This window comes from Microtus ochrogaster, linkage group LG9, assembly GCF_000317375.1.
Source record: "Microtus ochrogaster isolate Prairie Vole_2 linkage group LG9, MicOch1.0, whole genome shotgun sequence".
NCBI classification, from domain to species: domain Eukaryota; kingdom Metazoa; phylum Chordata; class Mammalia; order Rodentia; family Cricetidae; genus Microtus; species Microtus ochrogaster.
Genome location: NC_022034.1, coordinates 29,044,613 through 29,064,546, shown reverse-complemented (window position 1 = coordinate 29,064,546; position 19,934 = coordinate 29,044,613). Strand labels below are relative to the sequence as shown.

At 40.0% G+C, this 19,934-nt stretch overlaps 1 protein-coding gene across 2 annotated transcripts in view; it reads right to left on the bottom strand.

The window, feature by feature from the left end:
* Window positions 1–19,934, bottom strand: part of Pdss2 (decaprenyl diphosphate synthase subunit 2) — a 243,409-nt gene that overhangs the window by 96,975 nt on the left and 126,500 nt on the right. For both annotated transcript variants that reach the window (XM_026787457.1, XM_005363584.3), the window contains exon 3: window positions 8,334–8,532. In XM_026787457.1, the coding sequence (XP_026643258.1) occupies window positions 8,334–8,532 (199 nt within the window). The remainder of the gene's footprint in view (window positions 1–8,333; window positions 8,533–19,934) is intronic.

The following is a 19,934-nucleotide window of genomic DNA, read 5'->3' as shown; positions in this document are numbered from 1 at the left end:
GTGTGTGTACCATGATGCATGTGCAGAGGACATGTGTGTGTACCATGGTGCATGTGCAGAGGACATGTGTGTGTGTACCATGGTGCATGTGCAGAGGACATGTGTGTGTGTACCATGGTGCATGTGTAGAGGTCGGAGGACAGCTTCACAGAATCAGTTCATGGGTCCTGGGTTTAAACTCGGGCTTACCTGTCAAGCCTCTACCTGCTGAGTCATCTCACTGGCCTTCTCTACTTTGGTGGTTTGTAACTCCAAGGAAAGGTTCCAAAAGAGCAAGGAAAAAATCAAAGAAAAAAAGTGAAGACTTTTTTTGCAACAGTAAATACGAGAAGGGAAGTGGTTTGAATAGGATGTGTAGGCACTTCACAGACTGGATGAGGAAAAAGAACTGAGGTGTAAGAAACAAAGATGGGCACCATGTACAGCCTGTGGGATGAAGAAAGGATGCAGGTGAAAGAGATACTAGGTGGCAAAGTCAAGGATCCTGAGCACAGGTGAAGCTGTTCATCAATTATTCGTGAACTCCCCAGTCAGGAAATTTCTAGGTAAGATGGTTACAAGGCACAAGAGTTAAGAACAATTCAACTTTGAAAATAGCTTCTCCTTGTTCATAGCTCTCAACAATTTACACCAATGAAAATGGAAGGAGGCAAAACTGGTTTCATAAAAATAGAGAGTGGGATCTATAAACATGAAGGCAGCTAAATGTGTAAGAGGACTGCACCCAGACCTAGTGATGTAGGCCTGCAATAACAGGTAGGTGGAAGCAAAAGAATCTGGAATTCAAGTCATCCTTGATTACAAGGGGAGTTCCACACTAGCCTGGGCCATATGCAACCATGTCTGAAGAAACAAGAAAAAGATTGCTTTAGCCACCAACCACAGTGCAGACTCTGCTCAACACATTTCAAAAGTTGTACTGTGGAGAATGCAGGGGTTTTGTTGTGTTTTCTGGGCGTGTTCTGAGTCCACGGTCTGCCTCCTCTAGTTTGTTGCCAGGTTTCCAGTTTGTCAGGCCTTGAAAGAAACATCCACTTTACATGATGGCAGGAGCTTTCCCTGCCGAAGGAATCCTACATTACATTGTTTTCACTAAGGATTTTCGTGAGATAATGCATTTTAAAAGGCATGATATTTGTTTTCTTTCTAGTTTTTTTAGTATGCTTTACATATACTAATAATTTATTACTTTAAAAGCCAAGGAAGCAGACTCAGAAAATGAAGTTTATTTGATATGTGTCTATGTTAACAAATGATAAGTAAAGAACAGAAGAAAATCATTTGTTTTGGAATTCTGAAGTATTTTCATGATGGTACTTCCACTTTTCTATTTAATTCACATAGAGAAGGTCTCTCATTGTTATAATAGCTAACAGTCTACTTTCCTTTTACATCGATTTACTCTGGTCATGAATATCTATACACGAGTGGGTTATATGCAGGGCAGAACACTAATCTTGGGTGTCAAACTGAAGATGCTTAAGATATTAACACAATAATTGCTAGTGTGTGGTGGCACATGCCTATAATTCTCAATAAGTAGAGACAGGTCAACATCAGCAACAAAGAAAGTTTGAGGAGATTTTGGCCCACATGAGACTATGTCTTACAAAAGATGCTCTACCAAATAAATAATTTCTATAAGTAAAATATGCTAGTAAAAGAATACATGCACATTGTCATAACAATGCCATTTTAGGCCCCTGGTCCTGAATGCCGGGACAAAGCCTAGGGCCTGTAAGTACTCTACCATTGATCTAGATCTCCGACCTCCCAAGTGCCATAGTAAATGCAGATGGCAGGGAAAGGGGAAACCTTAAGTTCATATAATAGAGTATGGCTTTAGATTTCACTTTTGATATCATTTAGAAGGTAAAGTTAATGATAACAGACAGGACAAACTAGAAAGATGGCCTGGCCAGTAAGGTTTCTGCCATGGAAAGATGAAGGCTTGCTTTCCAGCATCCATGTACCATTCCTATGTGGCAGAGCCTTCCTGTAACCCCAGAATAGCAGAGGTGTAGAGAGGGGGCTCCCTGGGGCTTGTGGGCTAGGCAGTTGAGCCAATCCCCAAGGTCCAGACTCAGTGGGAGACCCTGCCTCAAGAAGCCTGAGTGGTGCCTAGTGGTTCATGCTTTTAATCTGGGTATTCAGGTGGCAGAGCAAGGCAGATCTCTGTCGGTATGAGGACAGCCTATTTTATATAGTAAATTCTAAGCCAGCCAGAGATACAGAGTGAGCTCTGTGTTAAAAGACATAAGTAAACAAATAAATAAAAATTAGGGAGGGAGCAATTGAGGAAGAACTTGACATTGATATCTGGCTTTTATATATGTATATGCATATGCCATCCCTCTCACAACCACATGTGCGCACACCTAAATAAATGCACATATACACACAAATATATGTATATAATAACACAAATATAATGTACACATATAAACATATAAAAAGAGATTTATATGCATAAATGAACATATTTACACAAAATTCTCCCTGTAAACAGCATATTTATGCCTGTAGGAAGACAAAATTAACATAAGGAGACATATCACTCTGTAAGGAGTACATCTGTGCTGCCAGTTATTCAGAACTATAAGTCACTAATGCTTAATGGGACAGCCCCCGAGAGTGACGTCATAACAATGCTGACTCTTTTATCTCAATGAAAGTTACTGTGGGGCGGGGAGGGGGAGGTGCAATGTGAATTTACTTGTTTAAATGTTAGGCATATCACTATAAAGTAAGGACTCTCCTTCCTCTTTCCATCTCTCTCTCTCTCTCTCTCTCTCTCTCTCTCTCACACACACACACATATGGGGGGGGGGCAAATATTACTTGTACTTTGGCATAATCTTAAACTAGAAATCTAGTCTAAATAAACACCAAAGAAAACCTGTAAGGACAAGTTATGGCAGCTGGAGAGATGACTCAGCAGTGTAGCGCTCTCACCACTCCTGTGGAGGACCCAAGTTTGGTTCCTGCACCCACAAGTAGCTCGTAGCCCCTGTAATTCCAGTTCTAGGGGAGCTGATGGCTTCTTCTCATCTCAAAGGGCTCTTGCATGCATGCGGTACATACACACTCACATAATTTCACACACTACACATACATTTTTAAAAAGTCTTTAAATTGTAAATTATAGTGTTTCTATTTTATCATCCTCCCTCTAATTAAATGTCTCTGTGATAACTTGATGCTCAGAAACTAGAAGTGTAGATTCAGGAGTGAGCACACATCAGAGCCTTATGGCATATCCTACAAAGCCACTATAACATGGTGTGAGGGAACAGGGCTTCAAAGGCTTGAGGTTTTTAGTCCAGGTCTTTTACATAATGAAGAACTAAAATAAAAAGTTCCATAACTGAATGAGTGAAAACCCAATCGTTAATTTTTAAAGTCACTCTTGAATTCAAAATATTGTTAATTTGTATTTGTGACTCCATCTATAATAGTAAGAAGACTACTATCTCAGGATTAAATGCCAATTTCTATATTCAGGAATATTTAAAAACCTAAGTGTTACCTAAGGCAATTATCTCGAAGACCCCTAATATCTTTAGGGAAAAGCTGAAGGGAGAATAATCGACGTTGCTAATTTTACCCTTGGCAACTATAAAACAGGTCTGAATTTCATCTGACAGCAGCTAACAGTCTGCCCCTGGAGGCAGAGAAACATACTATAAAGCTTGTACACAAACCCACTAGCAGAAGAAAACTGGAAACCAGTAGAATGAATAAGCCATAAAATACTAAAACTGCTGTAAACATGACAACTTTAATCATCAAGTTAAATAAACCATCAAAAAAAAAAAAGCAGGCTGTCACCATGAAAAACAGTGACATATTAGAAACAAATTCTGTATCACGTTCTGCCTGATCTCTCGTTACTGTGGTGTCTATTTTGTCTTTATTGACAACTTTTTTCTTATTAAAGGAAATTAAAACATTAAATAAAACCTAAGTATACCAAGATAATAATCATTTTTAAATGTAACTCTTGTTTAATAAAATAGGTCCTCTTCTATAAAATATTCATATTCCTTTAAATACTATTCTGAAGAAAACAGAACCAAGTGTTTCACTGAAAGGACTGCTTCTGAATATGGGGAAGTGTTTTGTCAAAGGGAACTCTTGACTTCACACCTTCGTTTCTCCTCACTGTCTCTGCAGTTCGGAGTACTGCTTATACAATTTGGACCTCATCTATTATGATCAATGAGGGCTGCGAAATGCCTAGAGTTGGGGCTCAGTCACGGACTGACCTGGTACTCTAATTCCTTCATAGACAATGAGTTGGTGAGGCATCTTTTGGAAATGAGCCTGCAGAACCTTTAGAAACCCTTTCAAGAAGAAGGTAAGGAAGGTCCATATTTGAATTGAACAGGGGGATGCACAGGATAAGCTTAAGATTAGTGCAACCATCCAGCTCAGAAAGAAACGTATTATTGTCTAAAAAGGATTTTTTTTTTTTGCTGTGCATTGCAAATTTGAAGGAGTGATGTGCGCAGAGGCTGTGGAGGTACAGGACCCCCAAAGGGGAGGGGTCCTGGTCATTCTTATTTCTTGGGCAACTGTTGTTGGACATGTTGAGGTTTCTTTTTTCTTTTTTCCGGTCTTCTCTTTGTAAATCAAGTCATGCTGCTGAAATCCGGTGCCTAATGGAGCAGATGGTGGAGGTCTTAGGTTCTGGAACACGTATAGTGATGCCCTTGAATGCTAAACAGCAAGAGCAGATTTCACAGGCTGTGAATCTGACTTGATTTTGATGGTAATAAAACGTCCATTTTCACTAAATTCAAACCACAGTGAAAAAAGAATATGTGACCGACACAAGCTAGTTCAGGAAAAAGAATGCTTTAAATATTATTTCCTCAAAGGGAAGTAGCTTACATCATTATGGCATGATTGGACACAGCGCCTTTTAGTGGCTGGGATAACGTTCCATAGTGCTGTGCTTAACTGTCATGTGTGAAACCCTGGATTCATCCCAGTGCTGCAGAGTAGTGCAAAGCAATTCAAACTGACAATAAGAGGAAAACAAAGAAATTCTTCTCAAAGTATTGAGCCTTTGTTCCTTTTCTAAGGTAAGACCATGTTGAAGCTACTTCCCAAAATACAGAAGTAGGTACAATTAAGTAAAAGATCTAGAATGTTTCCTGCCTTCAGGTCTTTGGATCTAATCCTTTTTGGCTATTGTTTATGCCTACAGGTTATCATGTGCTGAAAACTCTACCAAACATTCTCATGTGGAGGCGTTCCTTTCTCCATGTATGGCCCATAGTTCTCATAGATCACAGAGGGTCTGGTAGAAAGGTGAGATAAACCATGGGGTCAGTGACTCCCAGGGACAATTAAAGACTCACTCTTGCTTTAACATGTGGATCCCATTGATAAAATTAGTAAGACTCAACCAAGTACATGGTAAAAATAGAGAAAGGAGTCTGAGCTAGCTCAACTGGGAAGAAATCTGAGGCTCTTCATCTGTCTCATGCAGGTAATTAATTATTCCCATGTGGGTAGAAAACAGACATTCAGCATTTTCATATTAGATTCTCCTTTAAAAGCAATGGATCCAGCTCATGTGATATGTGCTGTTGACTGTGGTTTCTGTCCTGCCCGGTTCCCGCAGTCATTATGTCCCAAAGAAATCACACACAGAGGTCTACATTAGTTATAAACTGATTGGCCCATTAATTAAGGCTTCTTATTAACTCTTACAACTTATGTCAACCTATTATTTTTGTCTATGTGAGCCACGTGGCTTGATACCTTATTCAGCAAGGCAGTCACATCTTGCTTCTTCTGTGGTCGGGACAGGAGTGCCAAGGAATGGGCTTCCTTCTTTTCAGAATTCTCTTGTTCTCATTGACCTGCTTCTACTTCTTGCCTGGTTGTCATGCCTATACTTCCTGCCTGGCTACTGGCCAATTAGCGTTTATTTAAAATATAATTGACAAAATACAGACATTGGCCCACACCAATGTGCTACCCTAAAGTGCAAAACCATGGTGGAAATGTTAGGCAGAATGCAACTGTCTCTCAGCATCTATCAAGGCACATTCTTCATCTCCTTCCCTGAGAGAGTGACCAGGCCATTAAATTCTGGCTAAGGAAATGTATGCAGAAGGATTTTGTAAGACCTCTGAGAAAAGTGCAGACATTGCATTATCCAAATCGCCATACAAGATGTGTGAAAATAGCTAAAATGTCACACTTTCTGAAACAAGTACTGAGCAACAATTAACTTTTGTTTTTGTATTGGTAGATTCAAGTCGACAACTATTTTTAAAAACAAATTTTAAAAGAAATACAAACAACATATTCACCTACATTAAATAAAAACTTTAGAATATTGATTATCTGAATACTAAAATATAACAAGTAAAGGAGGCTGGAGAGAGCTCAGTGGTTAAGAACACTGGCTGTTCTTTCAAAGGACTTGGGTTCAGTTCCCAGCATGGACATAATGACTCAGAACCATCTATAACTCTAGGTTTCAGGGGATCTGACATCCTTTTTTGAACTCCATGGGCATCATTTGCACACACATGGTGCACATAAACTCATGTAGGCCCCCTGTAGCCCCAAAATGAAGTAGATTATTTATTTATCTAGCTTGTTATTTATTTTTGAGGCAGTTGGCCTGGCTGGCTGGCCTGGAGTCTGCTATGTAGACCAAACTGTTCTCAACAAAGAGATCTGCCTGTCTCTGCCTCCAAATGCTAAGATTAAAGGTGTCTGCCACCACATCTGACTTAAAATAATTATCTTTGATGCATATTCACATACTTTAGTTGATTTCTTAGCCTTATCTAATATTGTGTTACTGGGACTGGAGAGATGGCTCAGAGGTTAAGAGCACTGGCTGTTTTTCCAGAGGTCCTGAGTTCAATTCCCAGCAACCAACTGTAATGATCTGATGCTCTCTTCTGACCTGCAGGCATACATGCAGACAGAACACTGTATACATAATAAATAGATAAATCTTTCAAAAAATATTGTATTGCTGATAATTTTGTTTGCCTGTATGTATGTCTGTTCAGTAGAAGTGATCATGGATACCAGAAAACGGCACTGAATCCCCTGGAATTGAAGTTAGAGACAGTTGTTATCTGTAGCATGGGAGCTGGGAATTGAATCTGGGTCCTTTGGAAGACCAGTCAGTGCTCTATTTCCTTAAAGAATGTACTTTTAAAAGCTGGGCACGTGTGAAGTGTGATTATCTTAGCATTTTGAAGGCTGAGGGGAAATGGCATGTTCAAGCCCATGAGAACATATAGAGGTCATTCACTGCACCTGGAGCTAGGCTAGTGGCCAGAAAGCTCCAGCAATCTTTCTGCCCCTGCACAGTTGTGAGTCTGAACCAAGAGGATCACCACAAATTTGAGGTCACACAGCGAAATCATGTCTCAAAGAAACAAAAATATACCAAAGGCTATTTATAATCTTACTAAGTAGTAGACTAATTAATATTTTGATGTATTTCCTTATAATTTCTTACTGTTTCTTATTCATTCCTTTATATATGGGAATTTTTTATAACATAGGTAAGAACTGCCTAATATGTGTAAGTCTTTAAATTCTACTTTTCAAGCATATTTCATGATGTGGACCCTTTCCTATGCTTTTTAACATTTTTCATAAAATTTCAATGCCTATATAACATTCATTTGGATACATCACTTAAGTCCCTCACAATTTGACATTTACTTTGCTTACTTTTTTAAGTATTACAAATAGATCTACAATGTTATAATAGATAGACCTGACCATCAAAACTTCCATTCCAGATTATGTTGTTCAGATAAATACTTAAGTATTTTCAGTCTCCTTCCCTCACTCACTCTCTCTATATCTCCCTCCCTTGTCACCTCTCTCTTTCTGTCACACTTGTACATGCTAGGCACGCATTCTATATTCCCAGCCTTGCTCTTTTATTTTGGAGATCACTCTATAGCCCAGAGTGGCCCTGAACTTGTGATAATCCTCCTGCCTCATTCTCTTAAGTGCTTTTTTTTCTTATTTCTTTTCTTGAAACAAAGTCTGGTTCTGAGGCCCAGGCTAAGCTTGAATTCACAATCCCCCTGCCTCTGCCTCAGAACATGGAGATGACAGTCTTGTGCCAGTATACCTGCTTTTCAAAAGCGTTCCCTAGAGTTAATCTCCTTTACTTCATGTTGACACTGCCATCATCACCTTGCTCAGTTTCAGTGAGCATCCACACAGGGGGAGCTGAGCAGCAGGACGCACGGACCTCCGTGGCTTCAATAATCAAGCATGAGACACCCAAAGGCCATGCAGGCACAAGTGAACCCTGTCTGTTTTACCTTGGTGTTCTGTAGAAGAGCTAGTCCATTGCAGGCATTTGCTAGAAGAAAGTCTCCACTCAGGATAGCTATTTTGTTTCCAAACTGCATGTCTTTTAGTGGTCCATCAGAAGACTGTAATTCACTTAAATTTACTATCCCACGGTGCACGAGGAGAGCAGTGTGTATAAGTTCTGTGATCTCTGCCAAACTTCTTTGACTAAAACATAAAGAAAAGGTTTGTATAAGTGTCAAGACTGTATCACTTTATGACCAATGCCATGCTAACGTTTTGGTTTTGGGGGAGCAAAGGAGATGCGTCCTTTTCTAATAAAGCTTTTAGAAGTTTCTCTATTGACTCATACTGTAGCAGACAAGTCACTAGTCTTAGAGGAACGATGGCCAGGAGCGCTCCCCTCCCAGTTTCACTGAGATACAATGCTCTCAATGCATACTTCTTCTTCACCTCATCTGAGAATTGTCAGTTTGATCATCTCATCAGGTTAAATGTGGATATGAGTAAGGCAGGGGCTAAATATTTTACAAGCCTGATCTCTTTTAGTCCTAAATATAAAGCTAGGAGATTTTCAGAAACATGGTGTTTTTTCAAGGGCCATGTCTTCCAGACTGACAAAGGATGTATTCACCTTTAGTAGGAAATAAGGCAGAAAGGCCTGAGGAGTCCACGATTCAGGACTGTATCTCATGAGATGTCAGGGGATACCTGTTTCCTTTGACGTAATTTTTTAGAGTTTGCACACTTTGTATAAGAATAAAAGTATTGCTTTTATAATCAAACAAAAACCTCTGAGTATTTGATCCTGTGGAATAAAATCTGATGGAATAAAATGCATGTGATAAGTGGAACAAGCAAAACAAATCAAAACCTAAGATCACAGTACGGTGGCTTATGCTCCAGGACCCACACTCAGGAGACAGCCATGAGTTACACACTGAGTTCCAGCCCAGGCTGGGTTACACTGTGAGACCCTGCCTTAAAACACCACAGGAACAGAAACAGCCCCCTCACACATTAAAACAAAAGCAAGCAGTCACTGAAAATTTAAGCCTCCCCTCAAGCCTGTGATAGGTGTTATTAATCCTCAATTATAGGGGAGAAAATTGTTGCACACAAATGAAATGAGTTCTCAAGGGAGCAGTACTGTGGAGCTGGAACTCTGCTGGAATCTAACGAGTCTAGATGGTTCAGTGTGAATATAATGTGCTTTCCAGGCTCCCATTTCAGCCCCACATTAACTCTGGGCTTGGCTGTGCTACTTGCTTGCCCAGCAGAACATCAATAAACAAGTCGAAAGCAAAGCTTAGGGAAAGCTCACAAAACACACAAGCTTAGGCCCTTTTAGCCTGTCACAGAGTCACAAGACCCTGGGCAGATGAGCCTTTCAGTCAGCTCAGATGTACAAAAGATAAAATGGTGATGTCAAGACACCAAAGTGTCCAATGGCTTGCTATGAAATAATAGGTATTTGATAAGAAAATTAAATACTTAGGAATAGCACTGCTGTAACAAAAGGCTTCACTGAATCTGTGGTTTCAGTCTACACAATGTGGGGGACTGAGAACGGGTCTCTTTTAGCATAAGCAGAAAAGGAAGTTAGCAAACTGTTACTGGGAAAACTCTCCTGAAGCAACAGGAAAGATAGGCACCTCTTACTAGCTAAAATAAATTATAAACTTAGAGAGCCAGGTAAGGAGATTTCAGGGAGAATGCTGGAAGTATGGGCTAGCTTTCGGTGTGTAATATGCAGTGTATATGGATGCATATACAACACAAGAGACAGACAAACTAAAGAGAGTTGTTCAGTTTGCAAACAGCGTAGAGCACAATAAAAGAACAAAGATTTGCTAGGCTGAAAATAAAACTGTTTCACCTTTCCAGTATAGCCAGAAAAAATTTCACAAAGAAATAAAGAGATAATGTCAGGAAAGGAATTAAAAGAATGGGTTGACAAAAAGGCTCAGCAGGTAAAGTCTTGGGTTTGACCCTCAGAATCCATGTGAAAGTGAAAGGGGAAAACCTGTTCCCTAAAAGCTGTCCACTGACCTCCAATGCTGTGCTTGCAAGTGATGGTGGTGGTGGTGATGGGTATGAGCTGGCTATGGTAGTATATATATAATCCCAGAATTTGAGAAGTGGAGGTAAATCAGGAGTTCAAGACCATCCTCAGCAACACAATGAATTTAAGGTTAGCTGTGATGGTGATGGTGATGGACGACTTCTTGTTCAGACATAAAAGCTTTTAAGTTTTAAGGGAAGTACTCCTAGCAGGTTCACTCTCAGAATAGAGAGATTTGTCTCATAAAGAACCATGTATGTGGCTTTGACAAATGAAGTAAAGCCATAGGAATCTCAAAGAAGGGTTAAGGAAGTTTATGAGTTTGGGCTAAAAGTAACTGATGCTTATGATGAGGGAAAGTAGCTTTGGAACGACCTCTGTGTGTACAAACAGCAGACAAACTCCGAGTATCGCAACCTCATTGGGGAAGCTCCTTGCAGCAGACCCACCACCAGACAATGTGCAGAGCAGGAGGACTAGTACTCAGTCCTAGATGGGATGTCTTTGTCATACCCTTTCTCTCCAGGTCAGGGCTCCACAGGCAAGAGATGGTGGAAAGTCAGAGGTGGTGTGGGACTCAAGAAAACATCCTCCTCCAGACACATACAAGAGGATGGCTCCACATGTGAATCTGCAGACTGTGACAGCGCACACAAGACTAGCACTGGCTCAAGTCAGACAGGATCCCAGTGCTGAGGAGTTATTTTCAATTTATACATGCTGGGAAAGATAATGCATCATTATTATGATTTTGTTATTATTATTATTACCATTAGTGCAAGCCAAATCACGGGGTGGAGGTTCTGGGTGGAATGATTTTTAGGGAATATGTTCTCCCCTTTCACCTTCACATAGATTCTGGATCAACTCAAGCTGACCGCCAGGGTTACTCAGAAAGTGGCCAGTGAAGTGTTGCTGGGTGTATCACCCACACTCCAGGGCAGGCCCCATGCCCAGAGTAGTGGGCTAACAGGACAGACTCCATGTGCTTTGGTTTGGTATTTTTGTCTTACTCATTTTCCTGTTTTAGTTTGTCTGTTTTGATTTTCCTTTTTTGCTGTTCTTCTTTCTCTTTTTCTTTCTTTTATTTTTGAAAGAGAAAAAGACTATGAGTAGGGAAGAGTATGACCAAAATACATTATACAACAAAGATTTTTAAATAAAATTAAAAGACAGCAGTAGATCACTACATAGCTCTAAGTATGAAGCAATTCTCACTGAAAAGAGAGGCAGCTCAGAGGACAGAGTAAGTGTTACAGAGAATGGTGAATCAGGAAGCTACTTCTGGGGACTAGGGCTGCGCCCTAGCCAAGAAGTATTTCTTGTTTCTAGACTAGTTAGTTCTGACAACACAATTTCGATTTCAGAATTGCTATGGATCAGGTCTTATTACCATACAGTTCTCAGGTGGCCCTCAAACTCCTGGCCTCAAGCAATCCTTCTTTACCTGCCCAGCTATCATTCCGTCCCCTCCAGAAAAGAAGTTGTAAGAGGAGGAGCGAAGATGTAAAACCATCTTTTTAAAAAGTGATTAAAAGAAAGGACTAAGAATTTCATTATGGGGGCTGGAAACATAGTTCAGTGGTCAAGAGTGCTTCTTGTTCTCCCAGAGGGCCATGCCCATCTGCAGCTCACAAATGCTTGTAACTCCAGCTCAGATGATCTGGCACCCTCTTCTGGCTGCTGACAGCGCCCTGTACACATGGCATACACTCATGCAGACACACACACAAGTAAAACTAAAACTTCAAAAAGATTATTACTATCTCACAAATACTTTGGTTTTATAAAACTATTCCCTAAAACGAAGGAGAAGAAACTGAAATAAAATTGGGGGTGGGGTGGGGTGTGAAATCTAGCAAGAGTTAAGGAGAGGAGTGGGGAATGAATATGATCAAAATACACTGTATGCACGTATGAAATTCTCAATAAGTTAATATAACCAGGCATGGTGGCACACGTCTTTAATCCTAGCACTTGGGAGGCAGAGACATGCAGATCTCTTAGTTTCAGGCCAGTCTGATTTACAGAGCAAATATTTATGGAGCTAGAGCTACATAGACCCCATTTCAAAAACACCAAAAGAATTAATAAAAGTATTTTTAAATTCACATTGTCACATCTGACAAAAAATAGCAGAATGAAATCATGAGTAAGTATACAACACAGAAAAGTTAAGCATTTATGTTAAGTCCCTCATGCAATTTAGCTTGGGAAAGAAAAGCCCAGCAAGCCATAAGCTGTAGGTGTTCTGAACTACCCTAAGCATGAAAATGAGTAATTATGAGCTTTTAATAAAGACATCTATAATAATAAACAGCATTAATTAAATAAATAAGAACCATTAAATGCCACATCATCAGAAATAAGAACAATCATAGTAATAATTAAGAGAAAAAAAATCATCATTTATTGTAGTGAGCACTTACAAAGCACTTCCATTGTACTCCCGACCTGCCCTTCTAATGACAGCAGGCCTGGTGAGGGTAAATACTTGCTGTAGAGCCTGAAGTTTAGAAAGGACAAACGTATAACTCAGAGCCACCTTGTCATAGTGACCAATGACAATGTAAAATGTTTATTTACCTAATGAATAGGAAGTGGTGGGTAATGGGTGGGGAGGAGGGGGAGATAAGCCAAGAATATCAAAGTATGCCACAATGGCATATGCACCTCCCCCCAGCTTCCCACCTTATTTCTAAGACCATCGAGACAGTATGTGAAGAACAAGCTTGCCTCTAAAATAATTAGTGCCCCCACCCCTTTCTAGGGTCTCACTGAGCCTTGGCTGTCCTGGAATTTGATATGAAGATCAGGCCGCCTTCGAACTCATGGAGATCTGTCCTCCTCCGCCTCTCGAGTGCTGGAATTACCATGCCCAGCATGTTTTGTTTTTGGCTGTTTGTTTCTTGTGTTTTTCATATTTTATTCTTAAGTATGTGTATATATATGTGTCTGTGTGTAGGTTTGTACAGTCTGTGAGTGGTGCAGGTACCTGAGAAGTCCAGACAAAGGCATCAGATCCCCTGAGCTGGAATTATAGGAGGTTGTGAGATAACCCAAAACGGATGGGTGGTGCTGGGAACCAAACCCAGGACCTCTTTGGAAGAGCGGCAGCTGCTCTTAACTGCTGAGTCATCTGTCCAGCCCCACGTTTGTCCCTTTTAGTTTAAAGTAACTGGAAAAATTAGTCAAAATTTCCCCAAATAATTTGATTAGAACCAAATCAACAGACTTATCCTAAACAGCAGTCTAGCCTGAGGATAATTCTCCTTTTGCCTGAGTGACACTATAGCTCAGGTGTGGAGCCCTTGCACGCTCAAGTCATGGGCCTCCTCAACACTGACAGGAAGCAAGGAAACTAAAGAACAGATTCCTCCCAGTTCTCAACTTCTGAGATTCAGGTTTTTGTCATTTTTAATTATTAGACTAGCAGGTAATTGTTAAAAAGAGGAAACCATTGCTACCATCCGTCCCCACTTTCTGTAGGAATAGGAATGGAGTGTGCAGTTGTTTTTAAACCTGTTCTGTAATTACCATCTAGCGCTGTGCTCGACTTCTCAGGTTTTATCAGATGAACAACTTTGGATCACACTGTACAAAAGTACAATATAGCGGGCAGCAGGGAAGCAGTGCAAGAGTAACGGAATCTAAGAGAATTTGTTTCTTATTATTTTATTCCAATTTTAAGTACCCAAAGCAATTTAGTTTAGCTTTCAGTGCACTGGATCTAAAAATTACTTTAAAGCACATATATTTTGCACTCTTGGTTATTTATCCTCCCTGTTAGCCTTGCTTTAAAAAAAGTAATAAATTAATAAACTGGACATGGTGGTATTCATGAGGATCACAGGGACTTGAAGGCCAGTCTGGCTACTAATAAGTTCTAGGCCAGCCTGGGTTATAGAGTGAAATCTAGGGGAACCAATGGTATGAGACCACAGACTCAACCCTTCCCAGAATCCCAAAGACAACAACAACAACAACAAAAAACCCAACAAAACCCCAAACCAACCTACTTACAAAAAGTGACCAGAGTAAGGAAGCAGTTGCTGCATTGAAACTGATGAATGTTTTTACAAGAATTTAGGACCAAGATGTCTCCGGCGCTGCAATAGTGGCAACTATATCTTGGGGGTAACCTACAGCCACCTAATTGGACTTAAGGTCCACCCAATAGGAGGGAATTCATGCCTTGTACAGTAAACTTAGCTAACCACCTGAGCACGATGGATCCTAGAGAGCCTACGACTGCTGCTTTCTAAACCAGTATAATTCCCAGCTGCACTGTAATACCTACTCTTATGTCTAGAGATAAGCATAGCTTCTTTTTGTAGCAGACAGATGCCATCACAGAAATCCACAACTGGTCAAAAGGCAAAGAACAACTGCCTGTGGGGTGTCTGTCGCCAACTGTGTCCATGGACCACACAATCCCTATACCCAAGGCTTGGGGGCATCACCGAAGAGGGGTAGAAAGACTGATGAGCCTAAGGCTCAGAACATCTGCCACAAGAATGTCTTCTATATATGACAGGGAGTTGCGTCCATCAAATCTCAGCAGATTCTATTTATACATACATCTGTATGCATGTCCATATGTTCCTATGTCATACTAATAAAGTGGCAGAGGTCATGACATTGATAGAGATTGGGGGCACAGAAGGAGCTGGAAGAGGAAAGTGTGGAGTGAAAATCATGTAAATATAGGACTCATATAAAATTGTCAAAAAAGTTAGTAAATTTATACCCCATCAGTCTCTTTGAATGATATATTAAGCAATTTCATTTGTTTTTGGTTTCATTTTTCTCTAATACTTCCCTAAGATTTTAGCATACTATGTCTCAGAAATAAGAAGAGCAGACATTGTTAGTTATCTACTAGCAACCTCCTTACTGGTAACAAAGCTTTATTATGTCTGAAGGGGCCGTGTACTCCTTTAAGAAGATCTCATTAGCTGGGTGTGGTGGCACAGGCCTTTAATCAGAGCACTTGGGATTAAAGGCAGGAGGATTCTCATCCTTTACACAGAGTCCAAGGTCAGCTTCAGCTACCTAGTTTCCCCATGACAAAACCAACAACCAAAGAAAACCCCAAAGATCCCTTCAGCAGTTGATTTAGCTCTGTGTTCATATGACAAGTCTATGCAAAGATATATATGCAGAAGTCTAGGAGGTGGGGTATCTGAAAATCTATCAACTCTTAGTAGCAGGAGACTGATTGATTCAGTTGGTACGTACCTTTGACCTTTGCGGCTTCACCTGTCTAGACTGTGATTGGACTTAGACGTGCTGTTGAGACTCAGGGATCTAATGTGCCCACAATTTGTGGGCGGTAGAACAAGAAGGAAGGTGAGCCTGAGGGCTCCTCCTGCCCTCGTGGGCTAGTGTGCTACCACTGATCCCGTATTGTAACTGCCTTTGCTTCGGTTTACACCCCTCCCTGCATCCCTGCTGTGCTGGTGACTTAGCCCAGGGCCTGGGGCTGCCAAACCAGCGCTCTACCATTGGTTACGCTCTCAGCAATTAGACTTGTCTTCTGAGAGAAGTGCTATACTCCTTACAGCTATCCTTACATTCAGCCTAATCAATTCCTAAGAGAGAAAGTAAAAAAAAAAAAAAAAGTGCCAAAAATAGGACATTTTATTCTCATCTTTCTGCACTCTTGTTTTTGTCAACTAATATTACCTCTTAGAGACAGCTCCACATTATTTACTGGCAGAGAGTTTAACTCTTGTTCATTTACTACATCCAGAGAGACCATTGTGTATAATGGTGATATACACTTCTACGGTTTTAGGGTGAGTGACTGGTATGTTTTGCTTACAGAGTTTCTTTTGATTTAGTGTGTGTAGAGGTATGTTCATATGCACTTGTGCCACGGTATGTGTAGAGGCCAGAGTACAACTTTCTTTTTATCTTGTTTTTGTTTGCTTGTTTTCGGACAAAGCCCCTGAGCTTCCAGTCAGTTGTGCCTCCACCTGCTATTCCACTGGCATTACAGGTGTGTGCTACCACATTGGCTTTTCACTTGGCTTCCAGGGATTGAACTCAGGACACTGGGCTTGTACAGTTTAAATATTTAAAAATCACCTGTAGCCAGGTATGGTGGTGCACACCTTGATTCCAGCAGAAGCAGGAGGATATCTGTGAGTTCAAGGCCAATCTGGTTTATTTAGTCAGCTTCAAGCCAGCCAAGGTTACATAGTGAGACTCCATCTCAATAATGGTAATAATAATCAGCTCTATGCCACTTTTTAAAATAAAGTTTTCCTCCATTTTTTTTTCAGAAATAACTCCTTCTGTACTTAAAGGTCTTGGAAGATAGCTCAGTCATTGCCCATACCTTTTCATTTCTACATTTTAATTATCTATCTACTTCCATCCACTGCCTAGGAAGTATTTGTTAAAGGAGCAATTTGTCACTTAGCAACAGCATTAGAAAGGCCTCAGGAAAGTTATCACTGATTCCAGAAGGGAAATAGTGATCTATACTAAAGTCAGGCTTACAGAGACACAGTGGTAAGTCCTCGGTCAATGAACCTCCAATTAGCACCTTCCAGGTAAAATGATAATTATGTCTAGGCACACAGCTGCTGCTGGACATCTGAGTTAGTAGTTTATTCTTTACAGAAACTCGAAATCTCTATGTGCTTTAGATTCAGGTCTGTGTTAAGACAGTAGGACAGCCAATGTACCTAGCCACACAAGGAGATTGAAAGACAATGGAACATTTTTTTCTAATTCCCTGTTTTCTTCTCTATTCTCCCATCCTTTCTTCCATTCTTTCACTTTAAAAAATAGAGACTGACTACAGCCAATATTTATGTTGCCTTCTCCCTAAATATTTACATGCAGTCAGTTTTAGTTTCTAAAGGTACATTTAAGAAATAAACCTTTTTTTAAGTAACTTTCAAACACGCAAGTGGAAAATACTGTCTCAAGAGCCTGTATGGCGTGACTCATCACCAGTTTTCAGGATTGTCAATCCCAGGCCACTCTTGCTTCAGTTACAGCATTTGCTCTCTGACTAGGCTGCTTTGAAGAAACCCCACACACCATGTTATTTCATCCAAAAAGACCTCATATGTCCTATTTTTTAAAAATGGGGAGTGGTGATTATGACTGAACTTATTAAATTAATTACTTCGAGCCAATTATTACTATATGCTGAGAGCGTGTGTAAAACAATTTTTGCAAGAGTAACTCAGCTGATTAGCGAATAAACTGCTATCTCAACAGTGGCTCTTTGAGGGAAGCAGCGACTCTCCTGTACAGAAGGGAGCTCAGCTAACAGGCTAAGTCCACACAGCTGGCAACTGCAGCTGGACGCTAGCCCAGGCCTCTGGGTTCTAAAGTCTAGGTTCTTTGCATATCAATAGCAAACTCATCAAAATCCAAAACACAACATGTACAAGATTTAGGGTCTTTCTGAAAGTAAAATGGTAGGCCAGAGTCATTTATTTAAAGTCATTTTATTTGAATCTTAGAACTTTTTTTTTAGATAGAAAAAGGATTTTATAATTATGTAGGAAGAATAAATCAAAACATTAAAAAGATTTCAGAAAATGTAAGATTAGATTGAGGTTTTAATACTTATTATAAAGCTACGACTGCAGGTTTTGGTGTGTGTGTAGTGTTGTGTTTGTGTGTGTATGAGTATGTGCACATGCGTAAGAGGTTCTCCAGCACTATAACCTGAATCTAGGATCTTGTATATGCTAGGCAATACTGGGTAATACTTTCAACCTCCGTAGCTTTAATATGTATAATAACAGCCAATTGACAAATATATATTTTTGGTTGAATCTAGAACCAAATACATCTGAAAACTTACTTGTGATAAACATTTTAAACCCTTTTTAAACAAATGACGTCGAGCCTACTGACTGACACTTGAAAGGGTAAAAAGTCCCTACTTCACAACCTGAATAAACACATATGAAGATGGATTAATTATCTAAGTGTGAAATATGATACTATAAATTTAGGGAGAAAAGTATATATTTATTGGAAAATATCCATGAATGTCCTTTTACTAAGTGACATATAAACCAATGTTTCCTACATTTTCATTCTATCACATCTATAATATTCATAAATTTACTAAGTCTATCTTGGTGCATACCTGTTGATGGAAATGGGTAAAAGTAGAGGAACACAGCAAAATACATCAACGTGCCGAAGCTGTTAGGGCCATACTGCTCCCATAGAGAACCCAGATTTTGTTCACCCATTAACTCCAGCTCTAAGGGAGCTGACACCCTCTCCTGCCTGGGCCATGGGCATCTGTACTCAAATGCACAAACCTATGCACACATACACACAAGCTTTAAATTTTTGCTGGGTGTGGTTGCGCATACTTTAATCTCAGCACTCCGGAAGCAGCGGTAGGAGGATCTCTTTGAGTCCCTGGCCAGTGTGATCTACTAAGGCATCCCGCTAGCCGGGCATACAACCCTTACTCAGAGGCAAGCAAACCAACCCAAATCAGTGCAGGCATGAAGACTCACAAAAATAACCCCGATAATAGCCACATCGGAAAACATTCTTGGAGAAAGTCATGTAAATGTGACAGAATGCTGGGAAGCCATAAAGAAGATAACAGATGATAATAGATAAATGTCAGTAGTTAAAAATATACATGAAAGTAGTGGCAAAATATAAACTAAGACTAATAAATACAGACTTGAGGTAAATTATCTCTACAACGTATCATAGAAAAAAGATTTATGTTCAAAATATTTGTGGAATTTGTCCAAACTGGGCATATTAAAATGAAAAGATAAACATTATAATAGCCAAATAAGAAAGTAGAGGATGAAGTAATTCCAGAAAAACAGAAATTGCCAGGAAATCATATAAAATGATGCTTAGCTGTGCCAACAAAGGGAAAGGGAGTGTACTAATAAAACAATGCCTTAGTTCATTAGCTGTGCAAAGTAAAGACGAAGAACATACAGTTTCAGTGTGGGTGGGAACATGACACTTTGTACTCCAGAAGGATATTATTTTGGCAGTGTTTTCAAGGATCCATTGCATTTGGGCCTTTGAGGTCTCCTCGCCTCACCTGTGCCTCCTACGCCTTATTATATACGTGGATAGTCATCCCTGAAGGCAGTCACTAATACAAACATTTTTTCACTGAAAACATATGGTGTCTTGATTTCCTACTGATACAATATCAAGATTTTACACACACTCATAGTTTGGTAACTATGATTATTAATAATCTAAATGTCCACACGTGCAGGGGCAATTAATGGCACCTTGGAAGATCTAAAGCTATTGACTTGGAACACTGTTTCTAGGAAATGTGTGTATGCCTATAACCCCAGTTTTGGGAGATACACCCAGGAAGATTATGAATTCAAGGCCAGCCTGGGCCAAAGCAAGTTATAGGTCAACCAAGGCTATTTGGTGACACTGGTTGTCTTGGTTACAAAGGAAAAGAAAGCTGTTTGTGTTATTTGAAAAGTCCCAATGAGGAACAGAAGGAGGGAGAAGATGAGCAAGGAAGTCAGGACCAAGAGGGGTGCACCCA